Here is a 21,341-nt window from a genome sequence, read left to right as displayed (position 1 = left end):
AGGACCCAACTACACTTAGACTCCCACCGATGAATTTAGCTGTGTAAACAAAGTGAGGTTCTGGCGATGGTTGAAATGAAGGAGTAAGCGGAATTAGGATGAAATGAGAGAGTGAAAGCAGTAGTGGAGTTTCGCCGAGAACATTTTACTGCAGCGCTCATGTTCTTCAGTGAGTGAGTCAGTGACAGTTTTAGAGTCATCTCCCGTAAGAGATCCGTCTGTGTCTGCGCATGTAAAGCTCTCTCAAAGATACAAGAGAAGTCAGGGAGTGATAAAAAGCTCTGTGTGGATGGGCCAGAAATCTGTACGTTCCAGTCACTTTGTCTTTTTTCTCTTTATTATTCCCCTGATAAACCCCCTCTCTCTTTCTTGTTCATTCGTTTAAGAAGAACATAAAACCTATGTGCTTTCCACATTACACTAAATTATTTCCTAGGGTAGGTTTACTGTACATGTAGCTATTGATTATTTTCACCATTATTGATCGAGAGTTCATTGAACATACAGTCAAACCAAAGATTATTAAAATGAGATTATACCAGATGAAATTTTTTATATGTTTTTACTAGTGGGTGCAAAATAAAGTAAACTGCGACATATTATACACAAAAAAAATCATTCATACAGTGGACTACCAGTAAAATTGATAAAATTTGATTTGACACTTTGACCTGACCATGTTTTGTTACATACCTTTCTATCAAAGTTATCTGACATTATCAAGATGAATGAATTTGTTCTGACACAGTTTAACTCTTGAGTTCGTGTCATGTTTTATTACCATTTTCAAAACTATAGTGAATAAACTGTGATAATGTGAGTAAATTTGAAGATGACTGAATACATTTTGATTTGACTGTAATTCATTTGTGATTATCAAGATAAATTTGTTCTGACACAGTTTAACTCTGAGTTCTTGTCATATTTTATTACCATTTTCAAAACTATAGGGAATAAACTGTGATAATGTAAGAAATGTTGAAGGTTTCTGAATAAACATTGGTTTGACTGTTCCTTGACCTTTTGTGACAACATGCCCCAACACATCACACCAGTATGAAATAATTTGTCACAATGAAACCTGCCATTAAACAGCCTAAAGGCATAAAGGCTTTTCAGCATCATTTAAACATAAAACAACAAGCAAAAATGTCAGGTGACAACAAAAATTGTAATTACATTTATAATTATATGCAATTGCATCATGTACCTTTTTAACACGTATACCCTCTCTGCTCACTGGTCAGTTTTCGGTTTTGAGTTGGGTTTAGATTTGTAATCGATGAAAAAATAAATTATTATTAATATTATTATTTCATGTTTTTTTTTTTTGTTTTTTTTGTTTTTTTTGTAGCAGGAATATCCCTCCTATACAACTTTTGGGCAGAATCAGTATGCTCAATATTACTCCACCTCCTCCTACGGCTCCTACATGACATCTAACAGCTCATTGGATGGCACAGGTTCAGTCTCCACCTATCAGCTGCAAGACTCCACCCCTATCATGACAGGACAAGCAGCTGACCTGAATCCAGGTAAGCACTAATCAGCAGCCGCCCAGAACATCCTATCAAATGCATAGCAGTGAGCTAAAACTTTCTCAAAATATCGTTTTGCACAAGCATTTTTTTATATAAAGTGTAAAAATTCAAACTTCCTGTTCTAACTTACTGTTGTCTGTTATTTGTCAAAAATGGGAACATTGCCATTAAAGTTTAAAGTGAATCATTCCACTATAGCAGCAAATGACGCAGCTGAAAGTTAGAATGAATGTTAGAATGTTCTGTAACAGGGCTTTTGGCACGAAGATGTCATGTACTGTAGTTGTTGATTATGTTAGTAGAGCAATGGTGATTGGGGGTTTTGTCCAGCAGGCCCGAAATTCATTGGGGTCCTTAAGCTGCATTTCTCAGTGATTTAGCTTGGCTGCAGTACAGCAGAGCTCATTACAGTAAATTTGCTCACACGCACAGAGACACAAACATTACATTCTATCAGATGTGCCAATTTCCCACTTTCAATACTAAAGTAAAACATGTTTTTTGTTAAATAAATAACAGACATGAGAATGTACGACCACAATCGCTGTCATTTCGGATCCACATAAACAATCCCTGATTAAAAAGAAATACTGTGACAGCAAGGCATTATCTTTATTTCTTTGTTTTACAGGACAGTTTCCTGAATACATAAGTTTTACGGTGCATATTTGTAGCGCAACTGAAAGGTTTATGAAAGGCATAAACATGCATTTTCAAGCCAATGAGCAAGATTTTAAAACCTTTGATGTGTGTCATAAATGTTGCTTGTTCTCATTTGCAGGTGAGTTTGAGGCGGGGCAGAGCCCATCAACACCTATTAAGGAGATGGAGGACCGGGCGTGCCGAGGGGGTGGGGCTAAAGCAAGAGGGCGGGGCAGAAAGAATAACCCCTCCCCTCCACCTGACAGTGACCTTGAGGTATGTATAGATAGATAGATAGATAGATCATCAAAAGTGGTTATATCTAAGTGTGAGTTGTTTAGTTACTTTTCAGATTTGTCTTCCCATTAACGACATTTCAGACTAATAAAGCAAAGAGGCAGGATTTAGCGCATAAACTAATCAAAGTCGAACATTACCAGTCATATCCAGTCATATTGCAATTGAGGTATTGCCTCCTCTCACGTGATTCTCCCCCATTTATTCTCAATTACTCTCTACTAAACTCACAGCACATTTTAGAGGGTCTGGTAAAACTCAGTGGGCTCAGGGGAGGTGAGAGAGATGCGGACTCCCGCTATAACTTTAACTGCAATTGTAGATAGATAGATAGATAGACTGACAGACAGACACATAGAGAAAACCTTATAAATGCACACACAGTTGAAGCAGATGCTTACTTCATCTAATGTAAACATACTCTCACTACATAATCCCTGTGTCATCACTGTTTGTTTACTGAGATTAAACATGCCTCTGCATGTTTTTACAGAGGGTGTTTGTTTGGGATCTGGATGAGACGATCATTGTGTTTCACTCACTCCTCACAGGCTCCTATGCACAGAAGTATGGCAAGGTGAGAGCAGACACATACTATGTACACACAATAAACACACTTCCCTCCACTTTAGCAACAGTGAGTGTCTTCCTGTGATTCCTAATTATTTTTAGTAAGCCAACAATGTGTAAGGTCATGTAAATGTTTTAAGTGGTGTTGTTTTCGCTGATAACACACAAATTTGTGTGTTACCCTGATTCCTTTCTGCTAGCGTTCTGATGGCCTAATTGGTGTTGGTTGTTGGTGGACAGTTTGTCATAAAAACCTTGATTTTAAGTGTCACATCAGTTCAGTTTTAATCTATAAATGGGTTTTTATAATGAACACATACAGTTGAGGTAAAAAGTTTACATACACCTTGCAGAATCTGCAAAATGTTAATTATTTTACCAAAGGCAGGGACTAGCATGCAACTATTACAGAAGGTTCAAACACTCACTTATGCTTAAGAAGGAAACACAATTCATTAAGAGCTGAGGGGTGAAAACTTTTGAACCGAATCTTATTTTGCCTAAAACATTTTTTTTTTGTTATTTAGAACTGCCCTTCAGAATCTACAATAGATACTTACATGTTTCCCAGAAGACAAAATAAGTAAAAATTTACAGCTGTGGATTAATTAGTTAACAATTCGTATGTAAAATTTAAACCAGTGATTTTTATAAATTCATCTGTTATTTTCTCTTGTGGACTATATGTGTAAATGTCTTTTATGTGAAATATCTTATTCAGGTCAGTACTAAATAAAAAATAACATGCATTTTCTATGATCCCTCTTATTTTGGTCAAATAATAACATTATGTAGATTCTGCCAAATGTATGTAAACTTTTGACCTCAACTGAACCTACTAAGTTAAAAAGGTGTAAGATTTATTGTTTACAATCTTCACTCAGAAATGATTAGTAAATTTCACAAATAATTACAAAGAACACACTGAATTAATTATAAAATTTTGTAGTAGAAAGACTGAAATAGTTTTTTTTGTGAAACATTCCAATAATCTTTCATTTTAATAAAAATTTTAAAGTGTGTATCTCCAAATTTTGAATCTCGATCCAGTATTATGACTTTCACAACTGTGCGCTTCTATCATAGGCAGCGCGTCGAAGAACATAGCTGTTAAATTCAGCAGTGTGATGGCTCAAGGAGTGTGAAGCGTCAGACTTCTTCTGACACCTTGCCTCATTTCTTGTCGTTCAGTTGGTGAGAGACATAGAGACAGCTGCGGCTATTCACGGCTCTGGGGCTATTTCTGCAGGCTCTGTGACGATGAAAACCCTCCGTTCTTAGGCGCTCTCGTCAGAGACATTGCACATGCTGTCAAGCTCAAGCGCCAGCACACACCGGTCTATAGATTAATCACTGCAACGATTGTGAAATTACCAAACCCCAGAGTTCAAAAGTGGGGAAAGCAGCTCTACGCCAGTGTCTTGAATTGTTTATTTTGATTGAAAAAAAATGGCCTCAATAATTTTTTAACGTATGCTTAGATTAAGTTTTGTTTGAACATTTTCAAACAGTTGAATCATCATTTCCAATCTCTGTCAGTTTCACCATTAACTTTGTGTGTGTGTGTGTGTGTGTGTGTGTGTGTGTGTGTGTGTGTGTGTGTGTGTGTGTGTGCTTTTCTATTCTCGTTCACTGTCTCAGCCAGTCATCTCTGAGCCAACAAACTCCATCACATATGATGATTTTTACAGCTGGGTGCCCTCCCCCTCTCTCGTTCTTTCACTGTGTGTTTGTGTGTGTGTAGTTTGAAGGGTGAGAGCGTCTGATGTTCTGAGACAAGTGTAGTATCTGTCATCATTTGATGGAAACATGGAACATTTTATTTACTGAGCAAAATATGCGTTTCAATTACTCATATCGAGCCAAAACTCCAGAATTAGTGATTATATAACCGGAACTCTTAATAGTCGTTGCTTTTATTGATATTCCTAAAACATTCTGGTTACACTTTGTTCTGTTTTATTGTTCTATTTCTATTTTTCCTAATCTATTATAATATACACTGCCAGTCAAAAGTTTTTGAACAGTAAGATTTTTAATGTTTTTTTAAAGAAGTCTTCTCTGCTCACCAAGCCTGCATTTTTTTATCCAAAGTACAGCAAAAACAGTAACATTTTGAAATATTTTTATGTGAATATATTTTAAGATGTAATTTATTCCTATGATTTCAAAGCTGAATTTTTAGCATCATTACTCCAGCCGCATTATCCTTCAGAAATCATTCTAATATTCAGATTTGCTGCTCAAAATATTTATTATTATTATTTTGAAAACAGCTGAGTGGAATTTTTCAGGTTTCTTTGATGAATAGAAAGTTGAGAAGAACAGCATTTGTCTGAAATAGAAAACTTTTGTAACATTATAAATGTCTTCATCGTCACTTTTGATCAATTTAAAGCATCCTTGCTAAATAAAAGTATTAATTTCTATAATTTCTTTACAAAAATAAAAAAATAAATAAAATTATACTGACTCCAGAAGACACTGAAGGAGTAATGATGCTTAAAAATTTAGCTTTAATCGCAGGAATAAATTACATTTTAAAATATATTCAAATATAAAGCAGTTATTTTAAATAAAAGAAAAATCTATTGTAGTGTATTTTGGAAGAAATATAAAAATATATATTTATATATGTATTTATAATTATATATATTTAAATATAGTTATATCTGCTTTAACAAACTTAAATGTATCTCTTGGAATTCAAATGTATCCAAACATTTGAAGTTCTTATGTTATTAGTTCTTTCATTTCATTTTTGCACACTGGATTCCTCTGTTTGAATAATAAGGGTTATGTTAGGTCTTAACTTGTTCATCATTTACAGTTATAGGCACCTTTACATTGATTAAAGATCCATTTGCCATCTTGATGAGAAGTTTAACTGAGCTGAGCTTGTCCAAGTGTATTCTGGGATTGCCTTCTCTGTAATAGATTTAAAGCTGTCTTAAAATTTGGCCAAACGTTAAGGACTTTGGAACAGCCTTTGTATCAGGAGAGTTTATATGTTGATGTTGCCAAAAAAAGACACATACAGAGTGTCCAGACAACAGCAAAATGTCTCCACTGCAAATTCGTCTAAAATTTCAACTATGTTAGGTTTGTTATTAGTGATGATAAGGATAGTTATCAAGTTAAAAATGTTCTACTAATTAACATTTGAATTCTCAGGACCCTCCTTTGGCTGTGACTCTTGGTTTAAGGATGGAGGAGATGATCTTCAATCTTGCTGATACACATCTATTCTTCAATGACTTAGAGGTAAGCAAACTGGTCTCTCTTTGTCTGTTTCCTCAGTTGTGTTTATGTGACTGTGTGGCCCCCTGCTGGTCAGCTGTAGTAACCATGTATGTGTTTCAATAGGAGTGTGACCAGGTGCACATTGATGACGCCTCTTCAGATGATAATGGACAGGACCTCAGGTGAGTTTATCAGTTGAATAATTTGATTGATTTAAACTTTGATTTCAAAATATTTTTATAAAGATACCCATTACGCGTTCATTGTGGCCCATGTGTCCTAAAATATGACTGAATATGTATTTGCTTGTACGTAAAACAAGATTGTTATTGTTATTATCAACAGTACTTACAGTTTTGCCACTGATGGCTTCCATGCAGCTGCAACAAGCGCAAGTCTCTGCCTAGCAACAGGTGTTAGGGGCGGAGTCGACTGGATGAGGAAGTTAGCCTTCCGATACAGAAGAGTCAAAGAGTTGTACTGCACATACAAAAACAATGTGGGAGGTAAGATCTGATTTTTATTTTCAGTCATTTTCAGTACTTCTGTCGTGCTTTTGTTATTAGGGGTTCAAGCACGTAACACTGAAACCCTTCTGTAATTGTAAGAATGGACAAGGATCAGCATTCTCCACCTAAAAATGGTCGAGCAGACCATCGAGGGATGGTAGTATTCACACCGTCTACAACGTCACCAAGGCTCGCCCTAATCGGACTGACGGTGGCGCTACAGCGGTCAAAAGTATAAAATCGCTCATAACTACTGAACTGTTATTCTCAGGCTTAAGTGTCTTATATTGTTTGAACTCAAAGCACATGCCTTGGATTTGACCGGCAAAATTTTCAGGTATTTTGTATTTTTTGAAAACAATTAGTCCAAGTCCAATCGGAACCAAACCAATGCAAAAAATATTTTCTGGATATTGAATATCAATAATTGTCAAAAAAAAAAAGTTGAACAACGAAACGCCAAAACGTTCGTAAGGCATGGAGCCTCTTTTACTAAAATGACTATAACTCTTGAATGGAAAGAGATATTTTTGTCAAACTCAGTCAGCTCAGTCTGAGGTTACAGTAAAAAACACGTGGGGTTTGGCCACTTGGTGGCGCTATAACATGAAAACAAAAATATAAAAACAGCTATTACTATTCACTTGACAGTCCGATTGGCTTGAAAATTGGTATGCCGTCGGCCAATGAATTTTGAGCACCTATTAGACAAGGTCAAGGTTAACGAAGGCCGATCGGAACGAAACTCGGTGGGAATGTTTGACTCATGGTCCTAGTCGGACACTGGATGGCACTAACAAGTTTTACACCTCTATAATTACGTGGTGTTTTACACATCCATACAATATTCATATCATTTGATAGATCTTCTCATACTGAGCAACTTTTTCTCAAGAACCAGTGCTGTCAATCAAATTGTTCATTAAATATTCCCAATTATGTAAAATACCTGTTTTTTTTTAATTAGTTTTGTTTTGCTCAACTTTAATATAAGCACAGCAGCAGAATTTTCTAGACTGTCTACATCAATAATTATCAAAAAAAGTTTACCCTTTGGGTGGCTGTAACAGGGTCGTTTAGAAAAGGGATGTGTCCAGATATACCCAAAGGCCTATAAATCCTAAACAAAAACTTAAAACTTCACAAAACTAATTGAGCACATGAAACATGATTCTAAACAAGCAAGCAAAGTGTAATGGTGTTGGAACTATACCAGTTAAAAAAGTCTTCAAAAACACTATATTTCTATGGTAAAACTTCTTATCATATGATCGATCTCCTCATTCGTAACAAAGAAATTCAAGCAATAAATACTATTTTGTGGCTCTTTAATGTGTCATGACAGATCGCTGTATTGCTTTAGATTAATCAACACATGAACTGATCATCTTTTCTACTTTGCTTAAAGCGCAAAATAAACATGAATTAACATTTTATTTCAGCTACGGAAAGACATCAATACACAGTTTTCAAGTTTAAGTCCACCGAAGTTAATCTACTCTCCTGTCTGATTTGTTTGCCGGACAAAATGTTGGATTCGGCATTATGATTGATCAGATCGCTTGTCGTTCAAGCTGTTTACAAAGGGTCAATAATTGAACTATCTAGAATAGTTTGTGTCCACTCCAGTTTCATGCCATTATATGCACTCTAGTAATGAACGTGGCGTTTTGTTTCTGATCTATTTCAGGGTTGCTGGGACCGGCTAAGAGGGAGGCGTGGCTCCAACTGAGGGCAGAAGTTGAGGCTCTCACGGACTCCTGGCTGACCACTGCGCTCAAGTCCCTGTCAATCATCAGCTCCAGGTCTGTCTCTTCATGCATCATCAGCCTTTGTCATCGAGGACTATAGCTAACACAGCAAAAACTCACAATCTCTCCCTATCTTACACAGGAGTAACTGTGTTAATGTCTTGGTGACAACGACACAGTTAATACCTGCACTGGCTAAGGTGTTGTTGTATAGCCTGGGCTCCGTGTTTCCTATTGAAAACATTTACAGCGCAACTAAAATAGGTGAGTTCAGAAACAGGTCTATACAGCAGACATTGCCTTGAGTTCATCATGTAAATTGCGTTGAACTGTTTATTTCCCTTTCACTAAACTGTTTCATTTAATTTCATTTTCTGTTGTCGAGGGTAATGTAGAGTTCAGTCTGTGTGGAACATGCTTTGGCTCACATCATAGCATTAAATCATAAATCAAAACAGATCAGCGTGACCTGGTCATAACATTCACATTCACTCTCTGTCTGATCATATGGAATTGATTCTGATTGGTTGATCTCTCATCGTCTTCCAGGGTAAAGTTATTCTTTCGTTACGCTCCTTTACAAACAGCCGTCTTCATTCACAAAGAGCTTTTTCCACTCTATATTCCGGAACACCCTATTTGAGCTGATATGTTGCTTACAGATACAGGTACAACTGTTTTCTTTAGGGCCTCTTATTTTAAATGGACATTGTTTTAAATGTACAAATGTACAATTTTCAAACTGAAATATATAACAATGAATTTAATTTTAAATTAAAGGGATTGTTCACCCAAAAATTCAAATTCTGTCATTTATTACTCACCCTCATGTCCTTTATTCATCTTCAAAACACAGATTAAGATATTTTGGACTAAAAAAAAAACAGCATAGACAGCAACACAACTACCATGTTCAAGGCCCAGAAAGGTAGTAACAACATCATTAAAATAGTCCATGTGACATCAGTGGTTTAACCATAATTTAATGAAGCTGCGAGAATACTTTTTGTGTGCAAAGAAAACAAAAATAACAACTTTATTCAAAAATTTCTTCTCTTCGGTGTTAGTCTCTGCCACGCATTCACAACAGTATCACGAAACACAAAAATAGGGAGTTAAAAGCCCTATTTTAATGGTAATTTTTTCTCATGAAGACATAAGGTACTTTCAACATTTGCAAGGGCTAGCTGATGATTTTATTGCCGTCTAAATCCAGAATGTTAGTGTTTTTCTCCCACCACCCACATAAAAATCCCCTGCCAGATTACCTACTGTTTTTTGACAAACACTGCATTTGAATCCACATCTCTGAGTTTACAAGAGGAGATAAATCCAAAAGTTGTTTTGTATATGCTTTTTTAAACACTGCCAAGCTTTGTACGGTAAAGGTCAAATGCCAGAAACTGTTTACTAGACTAATATTACGTCATTGATCCGCTACAGTGAATGGATCAAGAAAAAGAGAACGAAGAAGAAGAAAAAGAAAACAAAATCTTGTAGACGTTTGAAATGGGACATTACTATAGCATCCAATAATTTGTAAAACTATTTATATGTATATATATATATATATGTCTATATGAATTATGGCTTGCACAACTGATAATTATATTTTCAGAGATCAAATGCAAGACAGAAATCCATTTAAACCATAGCACATCACTTTTTACAGTTTTTAAATATGCCATTTAAATAATATTAACAAATAATAAACAGAGTATTATTTGCCTTTTGAAAAATATTTTTACTAGATAAAATAGCTATTTTCTATTGGAATATATTTCAAATTTTAATTTATTCCTATGATCAAAGCTAAATTTTTAATAAGAATGCTTTAAATTGATTAAAAGTGATGGTAAAGACATTTATAATGTTACAAAAGATTTCTATTTCAGATAAATGCTGTTCTTCTCAACTTTCTCATCAGAGGAACTTGAAAAAAATTATACTCAGCTGTTTTTAACATAATAATAATAAAAAATGTTTGCTGAGCATCAAATCAGAATATTACAATGATTTCTAAAGGATCATGTGACTGAAGTAATGATGCTAGAAATTCAGCTTTGAAATCACAGGAATAAATTACATTTTAAACTATATTCAAATAGAAAACAGTTATTTTAAATAGTAAAAAATATTTCATATTTTTACTGTTAATGTAGGCATGGTGACTTCTTTAAAAAACATTACAAATTATTCTGTTAAAAAAAAATTCACTGGTAGTGTATACTATTTTGAATTATAATATAATAATATTTATATAATACTTATTAATTGTCCAAGCACTAATAATCATTTTGTTTGCAGCGGACAAACACATAACACAACTCTCTCCTCTGCCGTGAATAAATTGCATCTGAAAGTTTTATCACTGAGGGGCTTGTGTTTCAAATCCAATCAGTCTTGTGTAACTTCTCCAAACTGCTTAATTGTCTTGTTGACCCAGAGCCTGATTCCACACAGTTACAGCAATATATTGGGAGGTCAGGGTTTGTCTGTGTTTAAGAGTGACTGTCGGTTTGAATTCATGTCATTTTCATCTTCGAATGGAAAAAGAGCGTCTCTTATTCTTTCTGCTCTCAAATAATCACGTACTCAGTCGTGTATACATTAATCACACGGTTTGCTCATCCCATTAGTAAAGCGGATGAGTTGTGAGCATGTTAAGGTTTACATCTATGCCTTGTTTCCACAGGTAAAGAGAGCTGTTTTGAACGTATAGTATCCAGGTTTGGCACTAACATAACGTATGTTGTGATTGGCGATGGGCGCGATGAGGAGCATGCAGCCAGCCAGGTAAAATCTCCCCTCTGACCCCAATCCTCTGACCTGTCACCTTGTTTATGTTGCAGGCAAAGAGAGTTGCTTTGAGCGCGTAATGCAGAGGTTTGGCAGGAAGGTAGTGTATGTTGTAATTGGGGATGGTGTAGAAGAGGAGCAGGCCGCTGCCAAGGTAACGACCAGAAGCAGTGTGTGACTTCTCAGAGTGGACTTCCTGCCTGTGTGTGCTGTAGAGCTTTAGATGAAACTGATCGGCAGCTTGCGTGCTTCATTTGTTTCCTCATCTGTAGTTTACACGTGGATGTCTGTAGCGGTTGCTTTTCCCCTCTGATCATCTGAGACCAGCTTTTCTTTCTCAGATCCCGAGAGATCTAGAACACAGCTATTCAACTGAGGTTCTCTTAGGTCTCAGGCATCGGTCTGAGATTGGTCAGTAAAACTGCTGTAGATGATCTGCTGAGATGCTGAACCTAAAGACTCAGTTGAATACTTTTGTTCTAAGAAACCACTCTGCAGCATTTCTAAATAGAGTTTGTGAAGTCATGAGTCTTCATGTACACTACGGTTCAAACGTTTGGGGTTAGTACATTTTTATTCAGCAAGCATGCATTAAATTGATCAAAGGTGACAGTAAAGAAATGCAGTTCTTTTGAGCTTTCTATTTATCAAAGAATCCTGATGTTATGGTTTCCACAAAAAAATATAGCACAACAGCTGTTTTTGCTGTTAATAATACAAATAAATATTTCTTGATGAGCAACTCAGCATATTAGAATGATTTCTGAAGGATCATGTGACACTGAAGACTGGAGTAATGATGCTGAAAATTCAGCTTTTTCATCACAGAAATAAATTACATTTTAAAATATATTCAAACAGGGAAGAGTTATTTTAAAATGTAATAATATTTCACAAAATTGCTGTATTTTTTATCAAATAAATGCAGCCTTGGTGAGCATAAAATACTTCATTTAAAAACATTAAAAAATCTTACAGACCCCAAACTTTTGAACAGGTAAAAAAAAAGAAAAAAAAAATCCATTCTGCGAAAATAAGTTTTTATTTCGCAAGATTTTAGAGTGCTAAGCTGAAGGATTTGTAAAGGGTTTATTTGAAAATTCAATCATTTTAGTTACAAATCTAAATGTAAATAACATTCAATTTATTAAATTAGTAATTAAGATTAATATATTAATGTATATACATAATATTTAGATTTACTTATAGCACTTTACAAGTTTCAATTTGTTAGCATTAATAATGAGTGCTATAGATTCTGCATTTCTTCATATATTAAAACTACATTTAAAAAATATTTTTAATTATGCAATAAAAAAATGTAATAATAATTGTTGATGTATCATTGACAAATATGAATGAACAGAAAACTGTAGTGTAATTAAAATGAACATTTACCTAGATTAATAAATACTGTAAAAATGGTTGTTAATTAAAAAAATAACTAGCGCTGTCAAACGATTAAGTTTTTTTTACTTAATATATGTGTGTATACTGTGTGTATTTATTTATTTATTTTGTTTGTTTAGTGATAGTTGTTCATGAGTCTCTTGTTTGTTCTGAACAGTTAAACCCCCGTTGTTCTTCTGAAAAATCCTTCAGGCCCACAAATTCTTTGGTTTTTCAGGATTTTTTTTGTATTTGTACCCTTTCCTACAATGACTATGATTTTGAGATCCATGATGCTTCAGAAGGAAAAATTATACATTAAGAACAGAATGAAGATGTGTACATTTTTCTTATTTTGTCTAAATATCTTTTTTTTTTTCATTTAGTACTGCCTTTCAGAAGATACATGTTTCCTAAAAGACAAAATAAGTTACATTTACTCTGATCTTCAAATCTTCAATTCAAGAAGTTTCAAAATATGATATTTAGGCAAAATAAGAAAAATGTACACACCTTCATTCTGTTCAAAAGTTTTCACCCCCAGCTCTCAATGCACAGTTTTTTCCTTCTAGAGCATCAGTGAGCATTTGAAAGTTCTGTAATAATTGCATATACAGTCATTGTGGAAAGGGTTCAAATACACAAAAATGCTTAAAAACCAAAGAATCTGTGGGACCTGAAGGATAGGTACAGCAGGTAGTTTAAATGTTCAGGGACAAACAAGGGACTCATGACCAACTATAACACAGCTCTTACTTTGGTAAAATAATTAACATTTACTGTAGAATATATACTGGATTTGTTTGTATTTATATATACATCATAAATATACACAGTAGTATACACACATTGTATAAACAAAAACTATAATTTTGGATGCGATTAATCACAATGAATCATTTGACAGCACTAAAAATAACAATTATGTTAACAAATATAAGCTTTTTGTAAAGTGTTACTGTTTTTGGTCTGGTAAAAAAAAGTGTTTGTAAATGCTTCACTAAACTCTTTATAAACCCTCTGTGGCTGGTTGTGAACTATAATAGTGTGAGCAATCAGAGGCTGTTGTTGTTATTACTTTTTTTCGGTGTGATCTGGTTGTTGGATCTCTCACCTCATTTTCCGAAATGAAGAGAATTGTTGAACTATAACACAACAATATTAGACGAAACCTTAGTAGAGTGACTTAACATGCCTGCATGGATAATGCAAGAAAATGTTGGCCAACGATATTCCACATGACTCACAGTCTGTTTCTCCCCACAGCACAACATGCCCTTCTGGCGGATATCCAGCCACTCCGACCTGCTTGCCCTCCATCAAGCACTGGAATTCGAGTACCTGTAACACTCGACACCTGTATCATAGGCCTTTTTTTGTACAACTATTTAAAAACAAGAGTACACTGCAATCTCTTTTTATGTTGTTGTTGTTGTTGTCTTTGATTATTTTTAAGAAAACTCTGGCTTTTAAGATATTTCTGCACTGTCTTAAGAAGACTAGGACAGACTAGGACGAGGGAAAACGGGATTATAATGGTCAAACCAGGCTTGTAAAGAGCTTACTAAGGTCTTACGTCACACACACTGCATTTCATGTCTGAATGAGGTGAGTTCTTCGTCTTGAAACCGCATATATCCTCACTCATCTACAGGAATTACATTATCTCTGTCTGTACGGTAGACTTCATCTCCACCTAAACAACTCAAGCGCTGTACGCTAATCAAGGATCAGTTAGAATAGACACATAACTCATGTAAATTATTTTACAGTAACTAGATTAAACACTAAAGGATGCTGTGTGTTTTCACATGGTATCGTTTTGATTTTGTGTTTTTTGTAAGTTTTTGGCAAAAAAAGTCTGTGTATAATTTGTTGTGCCTTATAAGATGTTTTGTGTGTCAGTTTTTATTTTGAGAATGTATGTAGATAAACAAAAAATGTAAACATTGGAGATTTTCTTGAGTTCTGTTTTCTAAATGTTTAAAAACCTTTGATCTGCTGTCAATACTGGTGCCTCTGAAGAAATCCAAAGTTGTTTTTGTGAGAAAACACTCATTTGTTCTTTGGTTGAAGTCAAAACAATTGGAAAGAACAGCGAAATAAAAGTTCAGCATCAGAAAAAAAGTAATGCTTTAATAAAGCTGTAGTTTAATCCTGACTGACCACTAGTTGCAAAGCCATAAGCAGGCATAGTTTTCAAAAAAGTTCAAAATTGTGTTCATTTTTACCTTCAACATAATGAGAAATGTTTATGCAACTTTTAAGTGATACAATTTGGAAAGTGAGTATCCGCCTTATTTTTGTAAGTTTGTAAATTGTATGGGTCTGGATTTAGCTGTACAAAACCGCTTGTTTTGCTGCTTGATATCTTAAATTGGTGTGTCTTACCATATCACTTTAATGTACAATCTTAAATGAACACCCTGGTTTGTAGTGCAAACAGTTTTACTGTTTACTGTACATTGTTATTCTCATTATTTCCCTATAGTGTTGGCATGGATGGCATCTAGCGTTTCTTGTCTCTGCCGTTTGCAAGCTCTTTCAGTAGCTGTGGTCTACTAGCCTCAAAGGCATCAGGGCTAAAGTGAAAAGAACAAAGATGCACAAACTATTTTTGGTCCACAGGTATTTTCCCATTCTTTGCACCTCTTCTTATTGCTAGGAAAAGCAGTGAATACTTGCATCGCTTCTCTTCTTGCCCTTTGACTAACAACTACAACTAAAAGCTGCTCAATATGGCCTTGTATCAGTATTTTATTTTCAGAGTTGTGTTGTAATTAAATTGCAAGAGTTAGGACAGTGCATCGTAAGGAGACAGAGTTATGAGGGCACCTGCTGGACAACCGGCAAATTGCACCTAAAATTTACTTCTATTTATTTTTCATTTTATTTATACGTATATTTTTATTCATTTCTATTTTCTACTCACTACACAATTCAATATATAAATAATAACGAATAAAGAAATAAAATAAAAATGACAAAATAAATGTTAGAATGAAAAAAAAAAAAAATTAAAGTTTTTCAGGCTGTGATAATTTTCACGTCACACACTGATTGTCATACAGTATATTTCACTAATTGCAGAAGGCCCCACTTGAAGAAACTGAATCACTGATTTTAGAAATTGCATTAATTACCTCTTCCCTGAAATTATTCTCTTGTTAGGTTCATAATGGTCAAAGGTTGTGCTTTTATAAATGTACTGTATATGGAGAGTACATTTATATAAAACAGTGCTGATAAAGAATGTGCACATTAAACATTTTTCTGCACCTACTGTATATGGATAGGCTAACAGATAGGCCATAATACTATATTGCCACGCACACCCTCAAGACTCAAGCTGAGGTAAAATATATACCCCTCTTTTCACAGACAAGGCTTAAGCCTATTCAGACTAAAATGAGCTTTTTCAACTGAAGGACACTTGCACTGACTGATCTTAAAATATATCAGTCCCTTTGTTTCGTCTCAAGATGGACCCCAGTAAAGTTTTTTTCTAAGGCACATTTATAAAAAAAAAAAAAACTTAAATCTAATTGAACTAGATTTCGAGATGGTAAGTGTCTGTCAATAGAAGGTGAACCTGATTGCTCTTGCTTTTTGAAAAATGTATTTTCTTTGTTTTTACATATATTAAATGTAGCTTATTTATTTACTTATTTATTTATTTTGATGTGAAATAAGCAATTGTTGATAAAGAAATTGATAAATAATTCTACTTAAATAATTAAGCTTTCATAAAAATATCGAAAATGATGCTGATGTCTTTTCCGGCAAGGACTGTTAGAATTTGTTTTATGCCAGATTGGAGCAAGACAGTGTTTTTTACAGTACGACATTTCCAGTTAATTTATGTTTTTAAACTTGCTCAAGAAGAAATTACAGGACTTTTTATGTTATTCGAGTTGAATACACATTCACACAAGTAGAAGAAGAATCGGAAATCAAAAATTATATGGATTGCTATAACAGCATGTGCAACAATGAGGAGCCATTCTACAGCGTGACGTTTCAGCACTTGACCAACGGATAGCGACTCCTAAGTAGCACTTAAAGCAGGGCTACGTGCAATTGTGTTAAGTGCATTTTTGGGAAACGCACGTGAAACAATAACGAACGTTCGCAAAATGACTCGTAGAAAACACTCTTAAGTGCTAAGATCAATCGTTATCGGGAAACGCAGCCCATGTAAGTTACGCTAGAGCACTTTCTCCTTAAAGGTCACATCTTACATCACGTTGTGTTTTTGAATTGTTTGGATGACTTTGTTCCGTGCTGCATTCATGTAATCAGTCAGTTCACGCTTGTTTAAATTAACCGCACTATCAGAGCTATCACACCTGAATTAACTTTAACTAAACCAAACCGGAAAAAGCGTAACGTTTAACGTCCTAATAATCCAAGGTGCTAAATTAAGTATCTTAAAATGCTTTAGACTAGTGCTTAAACTTCACTCCGTACCAACTAGGTTTAAATGTATAGATCCGAAAATGAAAATTGTGTCATTAATTACTCGCCCTCATTCCAAACTCAAATCCAAGAGCTTTCTATTTTGGCATAGACAGCAATGTAGTTACCACGTTTAAAGGCAAGGAAAGCAGTAAGGACATTGTTAAAATAGTTTGTGCACAAAAAGTATCCTTGTAGCTTCATAAAATTAGTTGAACCACTGCTGTCACATGGACTATTTTAATTATGTCTTAACTACCTTTCTGGGCCTTGAATGTGTCAGTTGCACTGCAGTCTATGCAGAGTCAGAAATCTCTCATATTTCATATATAAAAAAAAAAAAAACACTTAATTTGTGATCCAAAGATGAAGGTTTGGAATGACATAAGGGTGAGTAATTATTATTATTATTATTATTAAAGACCTTAAGGATTGCACTTGTCAGACTGTCCGAAGTATACAAACGGCAACAATACCGGCGTATTTAAGAGGAGTACATGAAACTTTTGTGAGTGGAGGACTTGAGCGCTGGAAATTACGTGGATAGCAGAAACCTCGCATCAATTCTGATCATGGCTTGTCTTGAAAAACGATGACACTTTGACGTTTGTCGTAGATGTCACACTGCAGGACTGTGCGCCAAATCTTGACACCGCCAGGTCAAATTTGATCGCAACAGCCAATTAATCGGCTGTCGATGAACATGTCAAACTAACGATCAAAGACCAGATTTTAGCTTAGAATTATAGAAATCTTTTAGGATTCTTTTTTGTTAGAATGTGTCTCAGATGGCCGAATCATGGAGGGGAAAAAAAAAAAAAAACCTTAAGACAGACAAAATTACCATTTCTAAATTCAGTTCATAACTTGCAGGAATTGCTACAACTTCCATACTGTTTGAAAAACAGAACACAACACGTAACATCCTTTCCAAAAGATTTTATTTGGCGCCTTATTTCTTAGATTTGAAGTACTCCTCAATGACATCCTTAGCCTGAGACTCTTTGCCGTAGTCCTGCAGATGGAGACATGAAAACATTAGATGCATGTTAAACCTTTAACGCTTAGTTTTAAAACTGCCATGACTCAATTCTTCTTATAATTCCAGAAGGAAACAAAATAAAAATTTACAGCAAATGCCCTTTGCCCTTCTTGGGACCTTATGAATCAAAACAGGACCACAAAGCTTGTGTTCTAGCCAAAATATCTAAAACCAGACATGGAGAGCCAGTATCTGGACTCTTCCTGGCTCAAACAACCTAGATATTCTTTTATTAAACACAAATTGTAAAATCCAAGGTATTTTTCTCCCTCACATCACAGTGATTAAAGTAATGAAGAAAATTAAAAACAGGAGTCAGACACCCACCTTAATGACTACACAGCTGCAGCCCACCACTTTGCGGGGTTTGCCCTCTCTGTCGATTTTGCACAGACCGACCCACTCACCAAGCTTCTTATTGTCATCAACCTACAAGAAAGCACAGAGATTCTTATATTTAACGACTTTACACTTTTAACCAACAATTCCAGGGTTTTAGTTCAAATCAGGCTTATCGCTCCCAAATAAAAAAAAAGTACTTGGAAATATTTTAAAGAACAAACTTTGCATTTAAGGCTTTCACAGAATTTTATGGCTAATAAAAATTAACTACATTTTCAGAAGCAAACAAGTGTTGCCGGCCATGAAATGGTCATTAAATCACTGCAGCGGTTGTTCAGATGTTCTGGGTGGTCTGAATCAAAAGCCCACCAACAGGTCTTTAAATATATGGCTCGGTTACCACTTTCAATGCGGTTTCATTTTTATTCCTGGTCCTGGAGACCCATAGCACTGCATGTTTTGTATGTCCCTCTTATCCAAAACACCCAATTTAGGGCTTTCCTAATGAGGTCATCTGAATCAGGTGCACTGAATAAAGAAAACATACAATTTTCAGCACCTTGGCTCTCCAAGACCAGAACAGAAAACCACTGAGCCAGGAAACGGTTAACTCAAATGGGATAAATCACTTTTAATTATTAATTTTAATGATATGGGCTACAGTTTAAGATCATATGGAAGCTGCAACTTTCCACAACTTTCTTTCGCAACGGACTTTACGCATTATCAATTGGCGGCACTGAACCGAATTAAACTTACATATTTTGCTGCTTATTGCTGCTGAAAAACGGTCAGTTGTCATGTTTTGGGCTGAACTGTTCGGTCAGATCGGGAAAAACATTGAGTATTGTAGATTGCCAAAAGTTATAAATCAAAAACAGTGCAAAAAAAAAAAAAAGCAGCAAAACACCAATTATCTGAGGAACAAAAGGCATTTGTAGTTGGCCAAACTGAACCAGGATTTCCAGAGCAAGAATCTTAACATTTGTGTTTGTTCTTATTTCCGGTCAGGTAGGTGAAATAGTAGGCTAATATCTTCCTTAATACTGTTTGTATGCATCTTTACCACCCATTAACTTTAGTTTGTCAAAATATTGCACTCTTTCCTGCTTACACAGTCCTTCTCTATATGATTCAGCAGCTTCCACATGTTCTCCATAGTTTAGGCAGCATAAATTACAACAATGTATCAGGAGTACATTAAGTATGCAATCAATGCTGTGGTTTCCAACAAAACATCGCCAATATGGCATGCATCCTTGTAACCCCTCTGCTTTGTGGCTGAAATAAAACTTCTACAAATCCTGATAACGCATTAAACGTTATTTCCACAGCTTCCTCACCTTGATGAGGTTGATCTGATGCTCGGCACAGAGAGCCTCCACCAGCTTGACGTACATGGGCTCGTCACAGTTTGCTGCCAGGACGCAAAGATGAGCCTGGCGCCTGTTGAAGAAAGAAAGAAAAATCATAAGCCTTCAATCTCCTCCAACAGGTATGACCAACCACTTGCAACAGTATCTCAGGTAGAAATTGGGTGACAGATGGCTTTTATCCTCAAGAGACTTCAGAAGAGGGAACCAGATAATCATCATAGATAGCTGCAGAATCTTACAGCATTAAAAAACATAAGTCAGTTCTTACTTGTCGAGGGCCTTGGCGGCCTCACGGATACCGCGGGCCAGACCGTCGTGGATGAGTGCGGTCTTCAGCACTTCAGGCAGAGCGGTGTTGACATCCATCACACCTCCAGCAACAATGCTGTCAGAATTATAAAAAGGGTGTTATTGTGCTGTAAAGAGTCAGGTGTGCACATGTGCATTTAACAACCTGCAGCTTTTCAGACTGGATGTCTCACTCATGATTAGAGTGAAGGGGTATCCGACAAAAGATTGAAAAATCATCATAGCTGAGGTCAGAAGTTGTCACTACCATCTAACATAAAACTTTATGTACTTACAAGGACAGAGAGGAAGACAATGTAGAGGTTAGAGAACTATTCAAGACCTGCTTTACTTTATTTTGTGGCACATGAGTTTATTCAATATATTCTTTAAAGCACATTGAAAGTGAATAGGAGTCAAGATATTGAATAAATCAAGAATTTTAATTAAGCCAACCCTGGCACAAAACTATCATATGGTTTCATAACACGTTGAATAATTAAATAAGAATCATGTTGGCTGTTATTAAGAGAGTTTAGCGCCACTCTTTAAGTTTGACAGCTTTTGGTCAGCGTTTACTTTCATTGTGTAGAAAATAGAAGAGACATGCCGCTTTTATTACTCGATAAGGGAAAAGTATATGAGTTTCTAAATGTCAGGGTGGATAAAACTCATGTCAACCGCTAAATAAAGTCATTCAGTACACGTCCTCTATTAAAATACTAAGTTGTGTAGAGATTGTACACTAAAGTGTGCATGCACGAGCAGTAACTCGCATAGTAAGACCAGTCACTCACCCTTCCTCGGCCATTATAGATTAGCGATGGATGAGAGGATAAATTCCTGAAATAAAGGCATAACATAATAGATATATAAATGTCCATTCATTAGGATACATCTTCGAGTATTTTAAACGCAGGATGTTGGATATTTAAGACCGATTCTAACGGAGATTACAGAAACTCGCCCTACCTTCTCTCTGACTGCGGGTAAAGAGAACGTCATAACGTCGACAACATTGTTTTAAGCGCGAAAGGCCCCGATGGTGTCCATTTCACTGCCTGCATGAATACCCATGCGAAACTCCTTTTTGT

The 21,341-nt window shown here is 35.4% G+C and overlaps 2 protein-coding genes and 2 non-coding genes across 9 annotated transcripts in view; 1 reads left to right on the top strand and 3 right to left on the bottom strand.

Moving 5' to 3' along the window:
- eya4 (EYA transcriptional coactivator and phosphatase 4) overlaps positions 1 to 14,693 on the top strand; it is a 45,965-nt gene extending 31,272 nt beyond the window's left edge. For 4 of the 6 annotated variants that reach the window (XM_073822829.1, XM_073822827.1, XM_073822826.1 and 1 more), the window contains 10 exons: positions 1,355 to 1,535; positions 2,323 to 2,459; positions 2,974 to 3,057; positions 6,225 to 6,314; positions 6,417 to 6,475; positions 6,639 to 6,799; positions 8,493 to 8,607; positions 8,696 to 8,817; positions 11,406 to 11,506; positions 14,008 to 14,693. In XM_073822829.1, coding sequence (XP_073678930.1) covers positions 1,355 to 1,535; positions 2,323 to 2,459; positions 2,974 to 3,057; positions 6,225 to 6,314; positions 6,417 to 6,475; positions 6,639 to 6,799; positions 8,493 to 8,607; positions 8,696 to 8,817; positions 11,406 to 11,506; positions 14,008 to 14,088 — 1,131 coding nt within the window. In that variant the 3' untranslated portion in view covers positions 14,089 to 14,693. Of the gene's footprint in view, positions 1 to 1,354; positions 1,536 to 2,322; positions 2,460 to 2,973; positions 3,058 to 6,224; positions 6,315 to 6,416; positions 6,476 to 6,638; positions 6,800 to 8,492; positions 8,608 to 8,695; positions 8,818 to 11,248; positions 11,350 to 11,405; positions 11,507 to 14,007 lie in introns of all 6 variants that reach the window. The other 2 variants (XM_073822828.1, XM_073822824.1) reach the window with 1 other exon arrangement.
- Positions 14,694 to 18,123: 3,430 nt separating this feature from the next.
- Positions 18,124 to 21,202, bottom strand: rps12 (ribosomal protein S12). The gene is made up of 5 exons (XM_073823226.1): positions 21,045 to 21,202; positions 20,228 to 20,344; positions 19,927 to 20,029; positions 18,569 to 18,670; positions 18,124 to 18,214 (listed from the first exon to the last, which is right to left on the bottom strand). The coding sequence occupies exons 1-5, from the start codon at positions 21,056 to 21,058 to the stop codon at positions 18,152 to 18,154; spliced, it is 399 nt and encodes a 132-aa protein (XP_073679327.1). The 5' UTR covers positions 21,059 to 21,202; the 3' UTR covers positions 18,124 to 18,151.
- On the bottom strand, positions 20,100 to 20,185 carry LOC141291708 (small nucleolar RNA SNORD100). The gene has a single exon (XR_012340375.1). It is a non-coding gene; the product is annotated as a small nucleolar RNA SNORD100 (small nucleolar RNA).
- Positions 20,419 to 20,493, bottom strand: LOC141291703 (small nucleolar RNA SNORD101). The gene has a single exon (XR_012340369.1). It is a non-coding gene; the product is annotated as a small nucleolar RNA SNORD101 (small nucleolar RNA).
- Positions 21,203 to 21,341: the final 139 nt, after the last annotated feature.

This window comes from Garra rufa, chromosome 18, assembly GCF_049309525.1.
Source record: "Garra rufa chromosome 18, GarRuf1.0, whole genome shotgun sequence".
Taxonomy (NCBI): Eukaryota; Metazoa; Chordata; class Actinopteri; order Cypriniformes; family Cyprinidae; genus Garra; species Garra rufa.
The sequence above is the reverse complement of the archived record's forward strand: the minus strand, read 5'-3'. Positions and strand labels throughout refer to the sequence as shown.